Here is a 21,563-nt window from a genome sequence, read left to right as displayed (position 1 = left end):
TTTTAACCCTTTAATTTCTATTTCTGCTTATGTTTTTGTTAATTTACTGTACTATGCAAATGTCTGTACAAAAAAAACAACAAAAAGCTGTAAACATTTAACAGAAAATTGCAGAAAAACTTCTACACCTAAATATGCTATCATTATTACAGTTATTTTCAGGAGACTTTCTGCAGGGATATTTTTGCACACCTCCAAAGTTCAGTCTCAGAGGTTGGTTGCATTTTCTGATTCTTGTGGTCCAAATACTCCCAAACATGAGCTACATTCGCCTTGTAGCTCCAATGCAAAACTAAAGAAGCAAACTTTTGACACCAAACATGCCTTGATCAGATAACCTTGGGTTAAGGGGAAAATTCTATGGATTAGATTTCTTACTGAACTATCCTTTAAGATGTTCACTTCTATATTCAGTTTAGAACAATGTGGGTCGTGAAAGGTGCTGTTAATAACTCGGTAGTGGATTAAGAGAAGAGCATTTCCCAGCCTATTCTAGCAGGGTTACTCAGTGTAAAACCACTTGCGGTCATAGCAGTGGTCTCCATCTAGGAGTCCTTTGATATTGACCTACTTCTAATTAATTAGACAGACAGGCTCAATATGCTGTAGTCATTTGTCATTGAGCGGCAGGTTCTAGAAATAGATTGACTAGTAAAAGCTTGTCACTCTGTTTAATCTCTAAGACATATTCTTTCCACAAGAACAGCCCTCATATTTAAATGAGGAAAGAAAAGCCCCTTTGCTTGTGTGTGTGTGTGTGTGTGTGTGTGCATGTGCATGTGTAGTAAGTGCCCTCAGATTAGCGAGTGCTGACCCCACACTGCTTTAGTGTAGCGGGTGCCCAGACATGCCCTCACCCAGCCAAAAACGTGACCTAGTTATGAATCGGCCAGATTTTCAATTTTACCCTTTTCCTGTTTCCTGTCCTTCCAGTGTAGTGTTTAGAGTCTGCAGGGTTTGGCTTGGCATTTCTGTACTGTAATTACTGCGGCCTCATAGTGGAGTCTTTTCCACATCTTTAGAGGGGTAGAAGAGCAGGCTAGCTCTGAAACCCATCAGAATCTACAGCTGCCCCAATGCTAATGGCTTTTCCCTGCCAGCCCAGACTGTCTGTGTTAGGGAAGGTTAGAACTGGGGTCTGCTCAGTCTGTTCTGCCGTTTGATAAACACTGCAGTACCTCTTAGATTTTTCATGTAAAGGTTAAGGCAGTTTAATTAGTGTTTGAACACAGCATATTTTAAGCTGATTTTGCTCATCCCATTAGACAGCTGCTTTGAATTACTTGAGATTAAGCTCATTACTAAGTTTATTAGTGGGCTTTTGAATCTACACGGGTGGCCAGAATATTGTTGCAACTACACAATCGTCCAACGCTCCATCTTTATTTACTTTAATCACTATATCAGGTTTGCCATTAATGACGTTTATTCTTTGTTTTAAAGTCACAGTTAGGAATCCATGCTAGTGGTCAGCTATCAGCAGATACTTCTGAACATTAGTGGTGGGAGAAAAGTACAGTATAATATCAAAATATATCAGTTTAAAAAATCATATCAATACACTGAAAGCTAAGAAATATTTACTTAATTATATTTCTAACATACATTAGGCCCATTGTTAGAGTAATACAGTACCATGCGTTTTTGACTCAGGCCACAAGATGGTACTGTTTTTTTTTTTTTTTGTAGTGAGACAAAGGTTGCATTTAGTAAAGGCAGAGAAGTGGATAACATGCTCACCTTGCAAACGGTAGAGCAGGGTTCAGTCCTACGTTCATGAAGTAATCATTCACGGGGTGAAACATTACATTCAACTGCCCTTGTAAATTGCACTGGTTGCAGGCTTTTGTTACATATTTAAGCCTGTGTCAGTTTATTTGAAGGATGGTATGACAAATTCATCTGATCACATCTGCTGTAAATAAATAAAATCATACCAGTTCTCAGTATCAGTTAAAATGCACTTTTAAAATAATGTTGCTTGATGACTTGCGATTCATAATCTGTATTAGATAAGAGTTCAGGGAGAGAGGTGCTCCCTGCCTACAGTAAGATTCCTGAGTTAGTGAACTAGTTTAAAGCTCTGCAGAGCATAGAGCAGAATTAAACTGAATAAAGTAACTTTATCTTCAGCTCACAGCTTTATTGAGCCAGTTAGCTGGCTAACCCGGCATTCGCAGTGTAGCTCCCTGACCTGGAATCGGCTTGTTTCTTGTTAATGAAAGTGAAGGTGAGGTACAGAATATGACACTGGGTTTTCCATCATTGTAATCCATTACAGAGAAGTACTCTGTTACGTCTAGAGCATCAGTGATCCATTCTCTCACAGCCAAGGCTGGGGTTAGGGTCATGGAGAGAATCCTGCGAATAGGATTACAGGCAGTGCAGAGGAGAAAACACGCAGCCAGGGTTATTATGTACCTTGTGTACACATAATCTTAAACACATTAGTGAGCACATTCAAAAACAATGCCACACTAATGTTTTACTTAGTCGTAGGGGTTCAGTCATGCACCTGACTCTACAGTGTCTTTTCATCACATAAGGGATGTACAAACACATATGTCAGCATCAAACCAATATTTAGATTTGACAAATATTTATAAACTAAAATCTAATATTTGACAATGTATTTAGCGTACACTTGAAGAGTAGATTGTTTTAAACAGTATTCAGTTACTGTGTTAACATTTGTGTATTTTACTCATTTTACTGTGCATGTATCTCTCTACAGGTCATTATAATATTTCTGCTCAGTGCTAATCTTGGTACATGTGGTCACACTTTGTAAATTTTATACATGTTTATGTATCGGCATCAGCATCGTATCTTTTTTTTTGATGATTTGACACACTGTTTAGACCCCACAGCTAGACTTCAGCTGTGTGTTTGAGGTCACTCATTCTCTCCTGGCCATGCTGTAATTGAATTTGACACGCTGTCTGTTCTTGAGGCAGGAAAAGGAGAATCATCAGAAAACATGTGACTGTCTGGGTTGTTTTGTGGACGTGTATCTTTGTTTGCAGCAAAAAGCAGTTCCTAGACTGCTACTGACTAGTACGGCGTTTCACTAAAGCAGGAACTTACTGCGTGTGCCTGTACACCTAAGTGTGAGCAACATGACAGCATCTCTGTAAGCTCTCTTTAGGCTCACTGTGTGTGCATGTCTGTCTACTCCCACTTGCCCTCATCTGAGGACACACACGATGGTTCACGCTGAGGTTGACACGGGGTTAGAGGGTAACAGCGTATCTGACAGATAACAGATGGATATAAGCTTTCTGTCTCATTTTTTAATGTAATAATTCATGCTAAATGTGTCAGTGTCAAAAGGTTATCGCCGAAGAGCCTGCATACTTTTAGGAAAGGTAACTACCAGGTGGTCCTGAGGCAATAAACACGTCTCTCTGTGTCTTAAGAATGTAAAACATACTTGTAAGCTGGCTGCAAACAGCTTTAAAAGTTCATTGCCCACTCCACCACAATGAACCAGTATATATCCAGGAGCACAGGAAAATGTTTAAAGCAAGGAGACTGTGACTTTACACTGTGACTTCATGTTAAATACTATGTGTCGACCAATCAGCTTGTTGATATGAGGCATGCTTGTCACGCCTTTAGTCAAGCTACACATGAATATCAAGTTAGAGATTACAGTGGTTGAAAAAAAAAATGGATGGCACTTAGAGATAATTATGTTTAACTGAAAAGGCATTCAACTCCTCCCAAAACGGCCAACAGCTAACGAAGGAAGTGCAAGCTGCTGCATATTTTGAACATTATTTAAACAAAACATGGAAAAAATGCAAACTCCACCCTACAAAAGCACACACGGGTCTTTTCTAGAGTTGGTTGATATGGCAAATGTCAAAATATTAAAAATATTACAATCAGGAAATATTCACAACACAATCACGTTTTTATTTTATTTTTTTTAAGCACCCGATTAGGTGGAACAGAGAAAAAGGAACCAACAGTGCTTTGTTTTAGAATATACTATCAAAAACGTTTATTCAATATTTGTCATACTGTGATGCACTAAATCCAGTTAAACGGGACTGATTTTGCTCTCTTTATGATGAACCATGCAGTTGGTCAGTGTTGATATCATGTCGATATCAACAATATGTTCAGAAGAGCGTATTGTATTGTGGCATAATTTATCACCATAATGATATATATACTCTTATATCACTCAGCCGTAGTCTTTGATACGCTCAGAATGTTTTTGTTTGTTATTTTTCTTCGTTTTTAGTAGTTGCAGTTACACAATCCTGAAAACTGGGGATGCTACAGCTTCTCCTATGCCTGTATACATCATTATGATGTGAAATGAAAGGAAATGTTTTTACTTGTTTTTTTTTTTTTTCTGCGTGTGTCTGCACATATAGTGCTGCTGGTGGGGAGATCTTTAACCAGTGTGTGGCAGAGCGGGATGAGGCCTTCAAAGAGGAGGATGTGAAGCGGCTACTGAGACAGATCCTGGAGGGCATCGCCTTTCTTCACAAGAACAACGTGGTTCACCTGGACCTAAAGGTGATTTGTAGGCCCTCTTTTTGTTGTGACAAATGCATTGCATTTGTATCGTGATGCTTTCTACAAAATGCTGTGATCATAGCAGGGTTTAAAAAGGTTGCTGGGCCACACTTGATTTAGGAAGCCATCTAGTGGTTGCTTGAAGAAAGTCCCATATCATGGAAAAACAGATTTTCTTGATTTTTTTTATTTTTTATTATTATATATATAATAAAGTGTGATGTAGTATGTAAACATTGGTAAATTTTGAAATTATTCCACAGTCCATACAGTCTAAATATGGAAACTATGCTGCAAAAGAGAAAGCATATTTTGAATTGTCACATAAGAGTGATTTACATATATAGCTGTTTATTCAGCAAGTGTCAGTTTAGCCCTGTGTATTCGTGCTGAAGTTATAAGGAGTGTTTCAGCCTGGACTGTTTTTTGAGTGAGGCATAGTACAGGACAGCCAGGTTTATCAATCTTAAAGGCACAGACCTCAAGGTTATAGGATAAAGATCGGTTGGAAAATGGACATATAAAATTTAATTAAAACTAAAATCACACAAATGTCATGATTTACATAACTGAAGGGATAACATGCCTGGTGTGCATGCCAATGTTGTAAATAGGGTAAAATATAAGTATCAGTATTTGCCATACACTCTCAAATATTCACTTTAATAATCAATACACTTCATAATAAAGTGGCAGTTAATATAATAATACTGGTAGCAAAACAGCGTTTCTTGTTTTATGTTTTCACGTAGATCCATTAAAGTCTTTAAAATTTTCTAAAATTTTTTCTTCAGCCACAGAATATTCTTCTGACCCGCAATGAGCCTCTTGGGGACATTAAGATAGTGGACTTTGGCTTGTCACGGATGGTGAGCAATAACCAGGAAATCAGGGAGATCATGGGCACACCTGAATATGTCGGTAAGACTCACAGTTTGATATAATGCACTGAATATTGAGAGAAATGCAGCATAAACAGATAAATACTAGCTGGAGTGGGTGGAAAAACCAACAGTGCCTGTGATTTTCCATCAGTTCCTTTCTTTTTCTTTCTAGCTCCAGAAGTTCTAAATTACGAGCCCATAAGCACAGCCACTGATATGTGGTGAGTCATCTCTCTATAGCTCTTTTCAAGTAGTCACCACTAATGACGCTTAAATGATACCACTAATGATGCTTAATGCACTGTATAAACTACTACATGCTGTTATTTTGTATGGTAGCCTTTTCAGTAAAAACAAACTGACTAGAGCACAGAAATGTGGTCAGTACTCGTGAGCAACTCTTGAAATCTAGTATCACGCAATTTTTCTGTCTCTGGTAGGAGTATTGGAGTCCTTGCCTATGTGATGCTGACGGGTATCTCTCCATTCCTGGGGGATGATAAGCAGGAGACCTTCCTGAACATCTCCCAGATTAACATCAGCTATGCAGAGGAGGAGTTGGAGCGACTGGACAAGGCTGCCATCCACTTCATAAAGTCCCTGCTCATCAAAGAGCCACAGTATGTAGAATGAGACACATCTAGCGCGTAATTTCACTTAGCCCAAATGGTCTAACTCTCAGCTAATGTGACAGAGACAAAGCATTAGGGTCACTCACTTCACCACTGCTGCCCAACATCATTTTGCCTTGTGTGAGGAATTTCTTTCTTGAGCTAACTACAGTCCTATGGATGCTCCTAGTCAAACTACATGTCTTGTTCATTTTATGGGGGAAAATATGTTTACACACCCTCTACAGAGAACACACTTTTGCTAATTTAATGCACAATTACTGTTTATCAAATTGGCAGAAAAATACCATATTTAATAAAATACCATATTTTCCTCTGTAGAGGATGCATTAACTTATTCACACTTAGAAAAACCAAGAGCACATGTAATTTGACCAAGGGTGTTCAAACATGTGTATATGAATGTAAGCAATCATTAAAATACTTACAGTAGAGCTTTTCTGAGGATAAAGGAACTACATCTGGTCTTGCTCCATTTTAGTGGTATATGTCTGCCAGAAATGGTTGTGTTGTCTATTACCATTTTTTTTCTTTTAGTAAATTAGGAAATTAACTTTAATAAGATTACTGTTACTGAAGGAGTTTCAAATTTTCAAATTATATGTCCAGCTGCAGCACTGCTGATTTGTACTGAATTAACATTGTGGATGTTGTCAGTAATCTCTTAAATTATGGTGTACACTATATGCCTATCTAGACACCCCTTATAGTTTATTATATTCTCCATAGAAAAGAATTGTGAATAGAATGGGATGCTCTGGATCAGCACTGTATGAGTCTAAGGTCATTATGACCGATGCACTTGTTGGCTAGAGGGTATAAAACCCATAGCATTTGGGCTGTGGAGCAGTGGAATTGTGTTCTCTGGAGTGATCCAGTACCTATCACCCAACATCAGTACCTGACCTCACTAATAATCAAATCAATGAAATCCTTACAGCAATGTTCTAACATCTAGCATAGGCTCCTAGAAGAGTGGAGATCGTGACCACCGGATAGGGTTATAAACACCCTGTTAATACCCTTGATTTCAAAAGAAACGTTGGATGAGTCTGCAAACCTTTGGACATATAATGTACGTCAGCTTCAATATGGCTTAGGTCAAGTTAGAGCATGTGTAAGGTATTTCTATGATTCTCAAAGGATTACTGCTGAGAATACATTTGAGGTTTTGCTGAAAGCACAATTCGTCTTGTTTTGCTCAGGGACCGTGCAACTGCTGAGGAGTGCCTGAAACACCAGTGGCTGCAGATGCAGGAGAAAAACTCTGCGGAGGAGCTAATGAAGCAGAAGAGTGCCTCCACCTCCATCCCTGAGCCAGTCAGCGCAGAGATTTCCTCCCAGCAGAGAAAGGAGGAGGAGGAGGAGGAGGAGGGGAGAGTGACGGAGGAGCTCATCGTCATGGCAGCCTACACTCTGGGTCAGTGCCGGCAGTCCTCAGACAAGGAGAGCTTGACCCCAGACCAGAAGGCCATCTCCAAGCGCTTCAAATTCGAAGAGTCCTTCCCAGCCCTCCAGGAAGTGCCAGGAGAATTCATCTACTGAACCACTTTTTGGCCATCCAGCCACTAAGCTCCAACTAACGCCGCACTTCAGACAAGAAAATCTTTCTTCTCTACTTTTAACCCACCTAATTGTTTGACCTTGTAAGCCAAACTGTATTTTTTTGTTTATTTTATTTTTTCTGTCTAATGTTTGTGCTGCTTCACTTATACATGGTTATGTTACTGAAGACTAAGCCTTGCTGTGGTACTTGGTTGTTCTCCCTCTTTCTCTTTTACATTGTTTTTTTTCTTTCCTTTGGTGCCATGCTTGCAAATATATGATGATGTGGGCCATGAACTTAATCTTATGACATTTATGCTACCCTCTTTTAATAATGGCTTTTTCTTTTTTCTTTTGGTTACATCTTTGTAAAAGTGAATGTTGCTTGTGTTTTGTGTTTTTTGGGGGGAGGGGTAGAGCTGAAGTAATTATATGTAAATGAAATAAATTTTAAGAGTTATGTGTATACTTTTTAAAAGCCATTTATGTGTTTTCAGCTCTTGACAGACTTGTTCTTGTCAGGCGATACTTTGGGTAAAATCTCTTGCAATATGTTTTTTTTTTCTTCTTCTATATTACACAGTGTATATGAATGCATTTCCTTTTTTAATGCCCATTAGTTATGACTGTAAATTGATTGGTCAGCATCTTTCGAATGACAACACATTTGAAAGTGACTGTCCTGATATTGTAAATAAAGCTCCTCTGTAAGGTTTCTGCGGATTTTCATTGGGAAAACAGAAACGTGATGATGGAAATCAGTACAAAAGAGTCCGAATGAGACCACAGCTAGACTGGTGACTACAGTATGATCCACATGAACCGGGTCAGCTGTCCTTATTAGGATACATTTATGTGTAGAGAGGTAGGGCAGACGCAAAGGACATGCTGGCAGCAGTAATGATGTGAAAGAACAGACAACTGAGGCTGATTCCCTGTTTCGCTGAATATTTATTTGCTGTTTGTTTTGTCGTCAAACAGCTTACATGTTAAAGGTTAAATGTGTCTTTATCGTTAGTTTTAGTATATTTTTTTTCTATGCAGTTTTAACTGCATTGAAACTCATTACAACTGAACTGTAGGGTGCATTTTGCTGAATACCCAAAAGATGGCACTATAGAAGTTATTCACAGCAAATGTATTTCACAGCAAATGTATTAAGAGAAGACTGGACAGTAAAGAGATCTTTACTGTCCAGTCTGACCACAACTTTTTTTTTTTTTTAATTAGGTCTGGTTTGCTTTATATAGGCCTGCCTCTTAAAGGGCATGGCAGTCTGTATGTTGGACCATTTTAAGAACCAAAGCTCCTTGCAGAAGTATTTCTCATACCTTTAATAACCATGGGAGTGTTGGATCATTACAGCCCCACGTGGCCTTAGATTTGCTATCTGGCAGCACAGTGCAGTTATCTGAACTGTGGTTCGTTTACGTTGTCGTGGTATAAAGAAAGCCAGAGTTTGTGTTTAGATAACAGGTATTCATCCAGTCATTCATGTGAATCAATGTAAAGTCACAGCAGACAAGGGCAAAATGTTTGCTGATCATCTGAAGGGCCCATAGGGGAAAACTGAAATTTCCTAACCTTTTTAAATGAAAGAGACTAATTCATTGCGTAAACGTTGTTTCAAAATTCACCATTCAAAATCTCTCTCGGTCCTTCTGATCCGTATATTGAAATTAAGCCGCAGACCAGTTTTTCCTTTGACGTCAAACAAAGTCGTTTGCATGTAACTGCATATTCAGCCCACAGCGGGTTGCCTCTTTTTAAAACGAGGCACGATGCAGGGCAGCCAATCAGAGCAGAGATCGTTTATACGTGTCGGTCTTAAAGGTACAGTAACAATAATTAACTATAAGCGATGGCAAGAAGGTCGGAACATACTCCTGTAAAAAATAATTATGAACGTATTTGGTCCATAAACCCCCACAAATGTCAAAAAGTTGAAAAAATAAAATAATTTTCTCACTAGAAATTAATGTTGGGTGCCTAACGCCTCAATACGAACATAAAATATCCACAGCATGCGAGTAAATTATGCATACTGTTCTTGCACGATTTATTGTTGTTGTTGATGTTGTTGTTGGGGTGGGGGGTGCGGTTATTTTGTGTCAATTATTTCTTCACTGATTTTCATGAGAGTTACGGGGCCACTATTGACCGGTGACCGCTCTGTGATCTAAATAAACTGTAAAAAAAATGCTAATTCCTAATCTGGAGGTGACTTCTATTCTGGCTCGTGCACGAGGGTATAGCTTCCTATTCACCAGCTTCTCGTTCGAATTGCACCGATCCACCTTAAATGGTACAGCATCAGAATGTAACTGATGAGCCCTTTAAGGTGGAACGGGACAATTGGAACAAGTAGCTGAACCCAGCTGGGTGGTTTTTGCAGGCTGCGCCGCTCAGAGGTGAACTGAGTGAAGGGCTGGACTGGCTTCCCGGACAGCAGCAGCAGCGTGTGCTACACCCATGTCGGAGCTTTCCGCCGGTGTACTCTCACTGCAGATCCAGGAAGCCAAACACCAAAGGCGGCTAACCATGACCAGCACCCGCGGGCTGCGCTGAGTCCTCCTCTTTTCTCCTCCTCTCCTCTCCTCTCCTCTCCTCCTCAGCACAGAGACCCGGAGAGCATGGAGGAGGGCGAGTGCTGGGCCGAGTGTCTGGACGTCGCTGTGCGGATCGCTCGTACAGCGGGGCAGGTAGCGCAAAATCCGCCCTAGTGTGGAGCCTGACGGCTGTGGGAGCTGCTTTGGCCGGGGAGCTGGTTATCGTAGAAACGGCGTCGTGTGCCGTGGTTTAGGGTCCTTTTGGCCTTTTTTAGAGGGTAGTAGATCTAGGCTATCACATAACGGAAGGGAACTGTAAACAAGCTAGGTTAGCTCGGTGTGTGTATGTAACTGTAGTTTGGCAGTGTCGATGTCGGACATGCTGTCAGGTTTCAGTCCACCTTAGCTAAGGCTCCAGTAAACTCAGCGTGCTTTTACTACAGCTATATATCACCCAGTAGCAATATATCATCAGTTACTTTGTTATTACAGTACATTTCCCCTGTATTCTGCTATTCTGACCCTAGTCTCTTTAGCAACATGTCATGAACTGAAAACAGTGATTTGCTAACGGAGCGCTACATTAGATAAGCCTACACTACTGACCTTTTCTTAGGTGCTACTCTGCTGATATAAATAACCCTTCTGTTTCTATTGATAAATCCTAACAGAGTACACACGGTAAAGCCGCCGGCCTAGCTGACTCAGGCCGGGCTGTCTGTGTACTGGGCGCTTTTACTATTCACTCTTCTTTGTGCTCACACACTTGTGTTTAACTGTGTTTTATTAGTTTCCCATCACACTGTCAGACAGTGCTGGGTATCTTCTAGATATTTTTTTTCTACGTGTACTACATTAGGGATGTGGAGGTCTAATTCTGGGTTGTACAGTGTGCACCACTGTTTGACGCTATATGTCCAAGTGTATCTACATAGTGAAAAGCTTCCCAGCTTGTTTAATCCCCATAGGAAAGCACTGACAATAGAACAGGATGTGCTGAAGTAGCCATACATGCGCCTAAGGTCACCATGCCCGATACTGTGCATTGGCTAGAGAAGTATGAATCCCCCAGCAGTGTGCTTGTGCTGGGTCTCCAGGAGTGGACTTGAGAAGCCCTGGCCCAAGGTCACCATTCCCTCTGCTAAGCATTGGTTAGAAGGGTGTAAAATCCTCCAGGCAATTATCCTCTGCCTGACACAGGTATGTAATAATCTCCACAGAAAATCGTTGGCAATAGAATGGGACAGTGAGTCGCACATGAGCCTGAGGTCAAGATACCTATGGACAAGTCTAGAGGGGTATAAAGCCCCCCAGGATTATGGACCAGTGGAACTGTGTTCTCTGAAGTGATGGAGCTTTGAGATGAGTTGGAGTGGTGTTTGTGATCTGTGACTAATCATCCAACATCAGTACCTGACCTCTAAATCTTTCAGGGCTTAATGGGGATGAGAAAACATACTGCAAGTCTCAAAGCATTCATTCTTGGCTTAATCAGTGTATAATAAGGTTGGGGTAAGGGCTCATCCTTAATAATCTCTGTCTCTCTCTGTCTCTCTCTGTCTCTCTCTGTCTCTCTCTGTCTCTCTCTGTCTCTCTCTCTGTCTCTCTCTCTGTCTCTCTCTCTGTCTCTCTCTCTGTCTCTCTCTCTCTCTCTCTCTCTGTCTCTCTCTCTCAGTTGGTCCAGGAGGCTGTGAAACAGGAGAAGAGCGTGAGCAGTAAGAGCACACCCACAGACCTGGTGACGGAGGCTGACCAGCAGGTGGAGGACCTTATCATCTCCACCCTCAGGGAGAGGTTCCCCTCACATAGGTACCTGACTGATCGAAGACTGCACATTATTAATGCAGAAAATATGTTTTGCTTTCTGTACTTTTTTTGTTTTGGAAAAGCACCTACGTGTGGAGCATTGTAAAGCAAAGTAATGCCCAGGAGAAGAGCAAGCAAACACTTTTATATTGTTAAATAGTCCTTCAGAAACAAGTAGATGAGCTCTGGTGGAACATGTTGGCTAATGATATTTTGTGCTTATTATTTGCAGCAGTCACTAAATGATATTCAGTCTTATGTTCTTTGCAGGACTGTTGAAGTTACAGTAGGCATGCTTTCATGTTTTTCCTGACAGACAAACTGAAAGTTATTTTAAAGTTTCTGTTTCTAATTATAGTACTTGTACTATAATTGTACTGTTTCTGACCTCTAAGTATTTAGTGAAAGGCATATTTGGTAAGTAATTAATGCACCATCAGTCATTGTGACTGAGGGCATGTACTGTAGCTCTGAGAAACATTGGCCTTTGACTTTAGGAGTAAGAGTGCTGTGAATTCAAAGTACTGTGAACTTGTAGGAACAGTAAAAATATATATGCTGTACTGTAATCACAGGTTACTCTAATTGTTATGAAATTGTATGGTATGATGACACAAATGTCTTACCGTTTGTTTTATCTCTTCTATTTTAGGTTTATTGGAGAGGAGTCCTCTGCTGCTGGGGAGAAGTGTGTTCTGACAGATAACCCTACATGGATAATAGACCCTATTGATGGCACTTGTAACTTTGTTCACAGGTAGAGAATGGCTTGTAATGCATTTAAAATTTGAAGCATTTTTAAAATAATATTTATTTAAAATAAATGATGTTTAAATAATTCAAAATACTTGTAATGTTCTGTTTGCAGTTTCCCCATGGTTGCTGTAAGCATTGGCTTTGCAGTAAAGAAAGAGGTAGATCAATGCCAAAACCTCAATAACACCAATGTAGTGTGAATGTTGATCCTGTTGATCCTGCAGCCATTATCTGTTGGCTGCATATACTTACAAAGTTAGTCTTTACCATGATTGTCCTTTAATAAAGCTAATTTATCATTTGCATTTATCTGATTTTCAGCTTGAGTTTGGGGTCATATATCACTGTTTTGATGGAACTTTATATACTGCCAGGAGAGGCCATGGGGCATTTTGCAATGGTGTACGACTACAGGTTTCAAAGGAGAAGGGTGGGTGCTATCTGTCATATTTTTTTTGCTTGTTTGTTATGTAATTTACTGTGGCCTGCATTAGCTTTGGGCTTGGTTTGGACAAATTAATGCAGCCTGAACTTAGCAACAAGTGAGTAATTTTAAGCTTTGCCAATGTCCATCTTTTGTCAGATATGTCAAAGGCCCTCATTCTGACAGAGATTGGGGCGAAGAGAGATCCTAACACACTGGATATCTTTTTGGGGAATATGAAGAAACTGCTGAGTGCTCCTGTCCATGGGTGAGACACATGTTCATCTGTTTCAGTGAAGGGTTTATGGAATATTATAAAAAAGTTTTAAATTTATTCCTTTGTTAACATTAGGAAATCAACACATTTCCATTTATCTGCCTACTCAGCCTACATCTGTTTAACTCTGGCCATTCACACTGAAGTAATAAGTAATCTTTTAGTCTGGACTGCATTTTGAGTGAGCCACAGTACAGGACAGCAAATCAGGACAGAGGTCATTTACATATATTGATCTTAATGGCACATCGACAAAAAGAACATGTTTAATTCTGAAGGATAAAGAGAGGTTGGAAAATAACTTATTCAAAATAAATTAGGACTGTTTTTGTTACACAAAGACACACAAACATAATTGGACATAAGTTTATATTTCAAAGTACTGCACATGCGATCTGCTTTGCAGTGTATAAACAAAAACACAGTGGTGAACCCATGTGAAGATTGGTCTGCATTATTTCTGAACAAAGTTATTTGCTTTCTTTAATCAAAAGTGCTTTCTTTAATCAAAACACTCACAAAACACTTATTTGGAATAAACCAGATTTGCAGAGCAAATACTGAGATACAGGATAAGAAACAATATATTATGCACATGTAGTTATGTGCTAAACTGGCAAAAATGATACTAGGCCTACTTTATGACTATTGCCATATACTTGGGAGAACAACTTATTCTGTACAACTTAAAGTCAGCCTGCTGTATTACACCAATGACCTTTCTGTCTGCTCAGGGTGAGAATCATTGGCAGCTCGACTTTAGCACTGTGTCATATAGCCAGCGGAGCAGCTGAGGCCTACTACCAGTACGGCCTGCACTGCTGGGACATCGCTGCAGCCGCAGTCATCATCAGGGAGGCAGGCGGCTGTGTGATCGACACCACAGGTTAGCTCTGCACCCACTTCTCCTTCACACAAAGACATTAAGTAGACTTTCTCACCAAGCACTGCTCATTATATTTAACTACAAACTGAAAAATGTTATGACCTCAATCCAAACTAGGAAAAAAGATTTCCATAGACATGTTTGCCAACAATGTCAGTGTGGATTATTCAGTTTAGGGTTGATGATGATGATTAGGCTTTTTTTGATTTTTTACAAAACATCAAATTATATGGTGAAGGTATTTATAGATGTCTGTTGTGGGAGATTTCCATGTAAGGATAGTGGATTTAGTTTGAACCTTGCACACACACATACAGTAATACCCTATTTGGTCACCATTGTTACAGTGATGTGTGATTTCACTGATAATCTAAGACATGATGGAGAGATTGGCTTTACGTTAGACATATTGATATTATTCAGACAGAACCTGTAATAATCCTTTTCCAGATATTTCACTGAGTGTCGAGCAACTGTAAGTGAATGTGATTTGAAATTTCTCTCTGTGGAACAATCGCGCTGACCAACAGAGGTACGAATGTTAGATGGTCAACATAGTTTCCAAGGTTTCTGTGAGTGTCCTCAAGGCACTCATTGAAGAGTTGTGTGTGTAGTGCTGGTCTTAAAATAGCACCACTAAGGTATGACTGCCTGTTATGGTAACGTCTGCTTATCAAGCACTAATCAGTACATGTTATTTGTTTGTGTATAAATGCACATGAATATCCTAAGCTTTTTCTCTAGATTAAAACACTCACTCCATCCTACATCAAACTTTGAAGCTAAGTAGACAGACAGACAGACAGAAGAAGAATAAATATACCAGATCCTATCTACAGGCATATATACAAATAGAAAAATACAATCGGTGATAATATCTATAACCTGAGATGAGAGATGCAGTGCAATAGTGACTGTACAAGAAGTCACAGGTAATGGTATATCATGACCACACTGAATGAATGAATGAATAAATATGTGCATATATTGTACCAAATAAAGTGTCTAGTGTGTATGTGAAGTACACACTCAAGTACGTGATGAAATCACAAGTCTGATAGTACCAGTGGTGTTTTAGTGTATTTGGCCTGCATGTGTTTTGTGGACCTGTAATTAGGCCTGACCACAGTCATGAATTTTTAACTGAAGTTTTTTTTCTTGTATGCAAGTATTACAGTACATGTCTATGATGGCCAAATTGGCTGATTAGCTATATTGCTTCTCAGCTGTCAATACTTAGTACAGGGGTGTCAAACTCAACCACTAAAAAATCTCAACAAATCCGTGGGCCAGCTGTGTTTTTATTTTTACATTTTGCCTTTGACCCCAACTGGCCATTGTTTGTTCAAAAAATGCCAAAACTACAATGGCAAAAAATTAGGCACAGAATATGTGAACCATTTAAAAAATAATTGAAAAACAAATTGTTTTCTATAAAACAATTGACAACATTAGCTGTAGATAACTGTTAAACATAAAAAGCGGGTTTTGTAAAACTGTCTCTTTGAACTAGACACCTGGCATCTTTTTTTTGTTGTTGTTGTTGTTGTTGTTGTTTGTTTTACTTGAGTGGTGCAATCCCATAGATTGTTGCTGGGGAGGGGATGGAAGCACACATTATGTGCAGTGCATGCTGGGAACTGTAGTGTAGTTCATGGTGAAATGGGCGAATATTTTTAGAAAATTAAAGTAAATCTGCAGGCTGCATCGGATTGTGCAAGTCAGGCCTATGGGCCTTGTGTTTAACACAGCTCCTAACTGGTGACAGACACAGCTCGAGCTCATATAAACAAACATTACTCACTGCTGCCCTCTAAAGGTGTTATAGTGTACAATAAGAAGTTAGAACTTCTTTTTTTTTTCTAAAACCCATGACATGTCAACAAATGTGTTTTCTGCTTTCTTTTATTCTCCTGCAAATGCCGCAATCCATCTGCTATACTTCACATTCTGTTTGTTTCAACCTAAACATATGATTGTGCAGGCTAAGAGATGTGGAAAATAATTACAATTAGCTTAAATGACTGAGATAGGCTCAAATAATTGTGATTAGGTGATGAGGTCATAATTGTGACAGGTCTCTTTGTATTGCAAAAGCCATTATGCTCTCATGTGGACAGCATGCAACGCTTCTCTTATGTTCCCTTCTTGTAGTGCCTTGTGGCAGACTTGAGCTGTTTGTTAAATTGTGCGTATTTAGTGCAAGGTGGGCAGCAGGCGTAAGTTGCGGCAGGCCAGTCTGTGTGAGAATGCACAAAGAAGCACTGTTGGAAAGGGCAGTGAGGTCACGATCATGTGGTCAGCAAAATGCTTTTTCTTTCTCTGTCAGACAGAGAGAGAGAGAAAATTAGGAGAGAGAGAGTGAGATAAAGAAAGAAGCAAAACTCACTGAGCAGCTTTTTGTAACGTTCACCCTTGTCTGTGTGCTTGAGTTGGACTAACAGTTTTGTCTCTGACTGCGTCACTCCTTTGATCTAGAGAGATGCTAGCTACCCTCAGGCGCACCCAATTAGCATGTGAGTGGGGCACTGCTTAAAAAAGCAGCCATAGCACTTTGTATTCAGCCAATACTGTGAAAGACATGAGTGTTCCATTAGTGGGGGCCAGCAGGGCTGTGAGAGGGCTGTGAAGTTTCAACACTCCTGGTCAAATTGCATGTTTTTTTTTATTTTCTATGTGAAAATAAGTCAGCACATCCTCTATAAAGAATGCACGTAAACATGGCATTTTCTGCTAATTTATTGCCCTTTCTTTGTTTAATTTGCTGAGTTTAAATGTGGGGAAAAGTGAAAACCTACAGTATAAAATGTGCTGTAACTTTTGCACAGGCCACATTTTATGCTAACATGCTAAAGTTAGTATGTTACAATCAGCAAATGGACAGTGTTTTTTTTTTTTTAATAGGGGATGAGTGGAACAACCTTGTTTTTTTTGTTAACTAATGTAAAGATTTGTAAAGAAAACTTCATTCTTTATGTTGATTTTAAATTTTTTAATTTTCACATTTTTGCTACAAAAATTCCAATTTTGTTTCTAGAATCTCATATTTAAGATCAATTCAGCTCAAAGCGACAGGAGTGAGAATGCTACAACAATAGTCCATAGGCGGGGTAAACTGTAATAGACGAAGGGTCTTGTAATATCTGCTAAAAAGTAACAATTTGATGCGCTTCAGAATAAATATGAATAGTGTAAAGAGGCTATGTAGCATTCATTTTGGCCACAAAGTGAAAGAGCAAATATTAGAACAATAAAATTTAAATACATTTTACTTGAAACCTGTAATACGTTTTTGCATTTTAAATCAAACATCAAAAAATATATGGGGGGGGGGGGGGGGGTATAGACTTCTCTCACTGTATTTGTTGGGAGGCTTATTTGTAACACTGTTGAAAAGTAATAACCCCACCATGTAAAGGCTGTACTTTAGTCTAACTCTCACTGTGAGTTGTTTACATGCTTCAAACTATTGCTGTGCTTTAGGCACAACAAAGGTGTTTAAAATACTATAGATGGGAAGTCTGAGCTTTATTATCACAACTCAGTAATCAAACAAAGAAGAATAATAAAAGACTTTACTGTTAAGCTACATAAAAATCCATGTTATATTTTACCCCACACTAGTTTATACCTCACTCTCCCTGCTTATGAATTCTACTGAAATAATCTAGTCAAATCGTGATGAAATTTAAGATTTCCTGATGCATTAAAACATTTTCTAAATAATCGTATTTGGATAAAATCATTGACAGTTTACAGATTTACTAATGAAAGTTGAAGGTTTTCAATACAGTAAATTAAAGCAGCGCATGTCTGAGGTTTGGAGTATGTGAGGGATCTTGTTGTTGCATGTGTTAAATGATGCTATTCTTTTTATATATATTCTATAAAGTAAACATTTTTATGTATTTTTTAAAATATTTTTTGTATTGAAGAAAGTTTGTATTGTGTTGTCACCACAGGCAAGACTACAGCACCTATTACAGAGGTCTGTTTACATGATTAAGCTGTGTATGTATGTGTGTGTTAATGCTAAGCTCTAATGTGCTTCTGTCCCAGGGGGTCCTTTGGATCTCATGTCCCGCCGTGTGGTGGCTGCTGGGTCCCAAGAGATAGCGGATTATGTCGTTCAACAACTGCAGCCAATCAGCTACGGGCGTGATGATCATGACCCCTAACGCAGTGGCCTGTTCTGAGCCCTCCAACAGCAAATCTCAGCCTTTTACCTCAGCACCCTACAATCCTGCCATTTCTTCTGCAGTGTCCTTTATGCAATTTCTGTCTATGGGTGTTATATTGTTATGTCACACCGCTGAAGTAAAACCTGAAGTAATGCCTTGTATTACAAGGTTTTTTGCCTGAGTAAATACTGTGGAGTCGAAAAGTTTGAGACCACATTGAAGTTTGAGACCACTTTTTTTTTTCTTTTTTTTTTCCCCATTTAAACTTGGAAATTAGCAACAGAACATTTTAGATTATTATATTTTCAACAAAGAAAAGTTATAGCAATTAAAATGAAGAAAAAAATATAGTGTAAAAGTTTTGTAATATTCTTAGATAAATAATGCAAATTTGTGAAATTAACTTTTGAGGCTCTGATTTTTTTTCTTCCTGTTCTACACACACATCCCTCACAGCACTGGTGCCCCCATGCACCTGACTGTATGGCTGCAGGTATGGCCCTCAAGCTCTAGCCAGATATCCCGCCAGGCCAGCAGTGGCAGTCCTGTGCCACTCACTGTATGACCAGCTACTGGATCAGTTCTGTCGTCTCCTCTGCCCACAACGGCTTTGGTGACGGGTCTCCTAATGGCTTCCCTGCCTGCCTTCAACGGTTACACAGCTCACATCAAAGGACCTCGGGATGATAACACTGTCTGAAACTGAGTGTCCCGACCAGGGTTCTCTAATCTGATCTCTCACTAGGGTCTACCAATAATTGGCAAGCTAATGCATCAGTGGTCAAACAAAGCATCAACTGCAGGGCTTTCTGTTCATTAGACCATTCACTGGAACATGCTACACTACCCCCTTACAAAAGTCCCAACCCCCCTAAGGACCAAATATCTTCAGACCGAACAGGGGGCCATGCTGGGGTAGGCCTAGCAAAAATTGTGGTCTTAGACTTTTGGACCCCACTGTGTAAGAGTGAATTTGATATAAATCATTACTGGGTTGTACGTCTTTAGAACCTGGGAAGGATTTTACTAGTACACAGTACCAACAGTGACTGTTTACTCAGAACTCCTTTGTAATTTAAGGCAGCAACTGTACAGAAATTCATAAACAATGTGGTTCTTAGTGTTGCACCAACTAAGTAACAGTGGAAGCAAATCATAATGGCATTGGAGTGAGCATAACTGATGAAGTAAATTATTGAGAGATAGGTTATTGTATACAGTGTCAGATTTACTCTAGCCGTGTTACCCAGGCAACTGTATCATCTGGATATGTTGCACCACCAACTGGGATCATCCAAGGAAGGGAAACAATACAGTGGGCCCAAAAATATATGCACACTTCAACCATTTAATCATTGTTTAACTTTTATGAAGTTCTTTATTTTTTTCATTTAATGCTTAGCAAAAAGATATTTATATCAGACAACGTCAGCCTGATGGTGGATTCTTGGAGAAAATCTAGAGAAGAAATCCAAACAGATTGCAATAAGAGTTCTGTATGAGACCGATATGGAAATGTCAAAGTCTGGTTCTGTTTTTCATAGTCAGTGAGCTTGTGTTCACTAATGGGATCATGAGCTCAGAAGGGTACAATAATTTGCATTTTGTAAATATGCAAAGAATCAGTGCGAACAATAACAATCTGAAACCCAACCCAATTATCGAAATAATAAAAGAAAATGTGGCAAATACTTTTGGGGCAGCTGTACATTTTGGAATTTTTTAGACCAAAACAAATTGGATTATTTTATTGTGCAGCCTTTCTCTGTAATGCATAATACATAAAACCGTCTGGCCATAGTTCCCCAAGAATACAGTACAACTATCACCAATGTGAGCAGATATCACATGGCATGCTCTGTCGTAAACCACAGTCGTTGTGGTGCAACATCTGCAGCAATCCTGTTAAACATGTAGGACTAATGATGTTTGGAATCCAGACTAAATTTGTTCTTTCTGAGTGGAATTTGATTTGTCTTTTCACACCTGCAATTTGAATGGGTTTTATGCCGTTACCTTGTTGCAGTTACATAGTGCAAACATGTAATGCTTGTATATATGTGCTCACTTATAGAAAGTTCCAAGGGTGACCATTTGCTGTGGACAGAAGTGTTAGGCCTAGTTTCACCTGTGATAGAACTAGTCCTAGGCCCAGTTTCCCAGAAGTTGCATTCAAAGGGATTGTCCAACCCAAAATAGAATTTATATGATTTTCCGATTGTGTGACAAACCAAAATAACAATTATAAAATCCACATTTCTCATCGCATCCATTAATCCAAGTTTATCTCTTGTGTTCGGAAACCAGACCCTAGACTACATATACAAGACATTCAATAGAGTCTCAAATAACCTTGCAGTTAAGTCATTATCTAAATCCAAGTAACCAGCTTTTAGTGCAGTGGATAACACTGTTTTAGTCTATCCAGTACTTGAGTCATGTTCAGTGATGAAGAGACCTTGTGGCTTTTATTTTAAGGGAATTCTGAAAAACAGCCAACCAGGTATACACCGCAGTTTTAATATTCACATTTTACTTTTTTATGTTTTTCTTATGATGGACTACTATACAAGTATAGTTGTGAAAAGAAAAAAACTTTTTTGTCCTCTGGTTTGAAAGTTTTTTTTGTTTGAGTGTTTTGTTTGTTTTTTTCCTCCTACCGAGCTGGAGCTCATTGAGTGTCAGATCAACATTCCTCACTGATCCCCTCACACTGTGAGTTATAATAAAAACTACAGACACACTGCAACATGTAATGCTCTCCTCCTTACTTTGTAGATTGCAACTGTTAGAAAAAAAACTAAGATGCTGTGTAGAATAGAGATTATTTTCTTGTTTGTGTTCTTAATGGACACCTAAGATCATTCCGTGCTAATGTTGCCACATGTCAAGGACTTCTTCCTGAATTAATCAGGAAACGTGAAAACTACAGCCCTTGGCACAAAACGTCCCAGAATCCAATCACTTTTCTATGTTAGTATTTCTTACTAAGTTTAAACTGCTTTGTCCAATCAAATCATTTATATAAAAAGAATGGGCATGATTAGTTCAGATTCCCTTCAATACAGGTATCCTCAGCTGTAGAGG

The 21,563-nt window shown here is 39.2% G+C and overlaps 2 protein-coding genes across 2 annotated transcripts in view; both read left to right on the top strand.

Annotated features, from left to right (window-relative positions):
* The window catches only part of stk17a (serine/threonine kinase 17a), a 32,326-nt gene extending 24,014 nt beyond the window's left edge, over window positions 1-8,312 (top strand). The window contains exons 3-7 of the mRNA XM_017703895.2: window positions 4,392-4,536; window positions 5,331-5,457; window positions 5,593-5,641; window positions 5,861-6,040; window positions 7,258-8,312. Coding sequence (XP_017559384.1) covers window positions 4,392-4,536; window positions 5,331-5,457; window positions 5,593-5,641; window positions 5,861-6,040; window positions 7,258-7,597 — 841 coding nt within the window. The 3' untranslated portion in view covers window positions 7,598-8,312. The remainder of the gene's footprint in view (window positions 1-4,391; window positions 4,537-5,330; window positions 5,458-5,592; window positions 5,642-5,860; window positions 6,041-7,257) is intronic.
* Window positions 8,313-9,877: 1,565 nt separating this feature from the next.
* Window positions 9,878-21,225, top strand: impa2 (inositol monophosphatase 2). Its single transcript, XM_017704254.2, has 8 exons — window positions 9,878-10,299; window positions 11,822-11,955; window positions 12,605-12,709; window positions 12,821-12,866; window positions 13,030-13,138; window positions 13,292-13,400; window positions 14,144-14,295; window positions 18,355-21,225. Exons 1-8 carry the CDS (start codon window positions 10,231-10,233, stop codon window positions 18,471-18,473), a joined length of 843 nt encoding a protein of 280 aa, XP_017559743.1. The 5' UTR covers window positions 9,878-10,230; the 3' UTR covers window positions 18,474-21,225.
* The last annotated feature ends 338 nt before the right edge of the window (window positions 21,226-21,563 follow it).

The sequence above is a fragment of the Pygocentrus nattereri genome, chromosome 3 (assembly GCF_015220715.1).
Source record: "Pygocentrus nattereri isolate fPygNat1 chromosome 3, fPygNat1.pri, whole genome shotgun sequence".
NCBI lineage: Eukaryota > Metazoa > Chordata > Actinopteri > Characiformes > Serrasalmidae > Pygocentrus > Pygocentrus nattereri.
This window is presented reverse-complemented; position numbering and strand designations above follow the sequence as displayed.

What these genes read in the sequence shown, in the direction of transcription:
- impa2 (XM_017704254.2), top strand. Translation starts at nt 10,231, where the DNA reads ATGGAGGAGGGCGAGTGCTGGGCCGAGTGTCTGGACGTCGCTGTGCGG. An exon ending in ACAGGTTTCAAAGGAGAAGG is followed by an intron (nt 13,139 to 13,291) that starts GTGGGTGCTATC and finishes ATCTTTTGTCAG; the next exon opens with ATATGTCAAAGGCCCTCATT. An exon ending in CTGTGTGATCGACACCACAG is followed by an intron (nt 14,296 to 18,354) that starts GTTAGCTCTGCA and finishes CTTCTGTCCCAG; the next exon opens with GGGGTCCTTTGGATCTCATG.